Source organism: Helobdella robusta (genome assembly GCF_000326865.2).
Source record: "Helobdella robusta unplaced genomic scaffold HELROscaffold_50, whole genome shotgun sequence".
Classification (NCBI taxonomy): Eukaryota; Metazoa; Annelida; class Clitellata; order Rhynchobdellida; family Glossiphoniidae; genus Helobdella; species Helobdella robusta.
This window is the reverse complement of record NW_008705255.1, coordinates 918553-919438: the sequence shown is the minus strand read 5'-3', so window position 1 is coordinate 919438 and position 886 is coordinate 918553. Positions and strand designations below refer to the sequence as shown.

General features: G+C 34.7%; 1 protein-coding gene across 1 annotated transcript in view; it reads right to left on the bottom strand.

Annotated features, from left to right (window-relative positions):
• Nucleotides 1-177: 177 nt before the first annotated feature.
• HELRODRAFT_178884 (hypothetical protein) overlaps nt 178-886 on the bottom strand; it is a gene marked incomplete at both ends in the record, with an annotated part of 2492 nt that continues 1783 nt past the window's right edge. Inside the window, one exon of the mRNA XM_009027751.1 lies at nt 178-751. Coding sequence (XP_009025999.1) covers nt 178-751 — 574 coding nt within the window. The remainder of the gene's footprint in view (nt 752-886) is intronic.

Sequence of the window (886 nt, the reverse complement as noted above, 5' to 3'; positions counted from 1 at the left end):
CGCCAAACCTGCACTGAAGATGATTTATGAAGAGTCGAAATAAGGCCTTATCATCGTGAATTCGGGGGAGCACAGTTTCATTAAATTTTCATGATGAACTTGGATAATTCTTCAAATTTTTCAACAAATTGAAAAATTTTCAAAAAATTCTAGTAAGAATTGTAGAAAAGACAAACTTTAATGCCAACAATTCGGTAAAATCCTACAATACTCTACAAAGTATGGTCTCCTTCCAAAAGCTTTGCTTAACGGATAGAGCGTAAAATGAGAAAAACCAAAGTATGGTCTCCTTCCAAAAGCTTTGCTTAACGGATAGAGCGTAAAATGAGAAAAACCAAAGTATGGTCTCCTTCCAAAAGCTTTGCTTAACGGATAGAGCGTAAAATGAGAAAAACCAAAGTATGGTCTCCTTCCAAAAGCTTTGCTTAACGGATAGAGCGTAAAATGAGAAAAACCAAAGTATGGTCTCCTTCCAAATGCTTTGCTTAACGGATAGAGCGTAGAATGAGAAAAACCACAGTAGAACGAGTTACCAATCCTAGTTAAGACTAAAGAAGTAACAAGAAGGAGAAGAGTAGGATTGTCAAGAAAACACCAATGACATTGTTGTCGGCAATTTATCGAAAATAGAACAACTATTGTTAGTATTTTTACTGGCGTCACAGTTGCCTTGATATTGTCTTTATTATTGTCATTATTATTGTCATTAAAATCTAACCGAACTGAGTGCAGAACCGCTGAATTTGTTTGACTGTGGTAGAAAATAAATAAAGTAATTCATCCAGTCAATCATTCATTCACTCATTCGTTCGTTCGCTCATTCATTCAATCATTTACTCATTTTTCCATTCATTTATTTGTTTATTCATTCGTTCGTTCGTTCGTT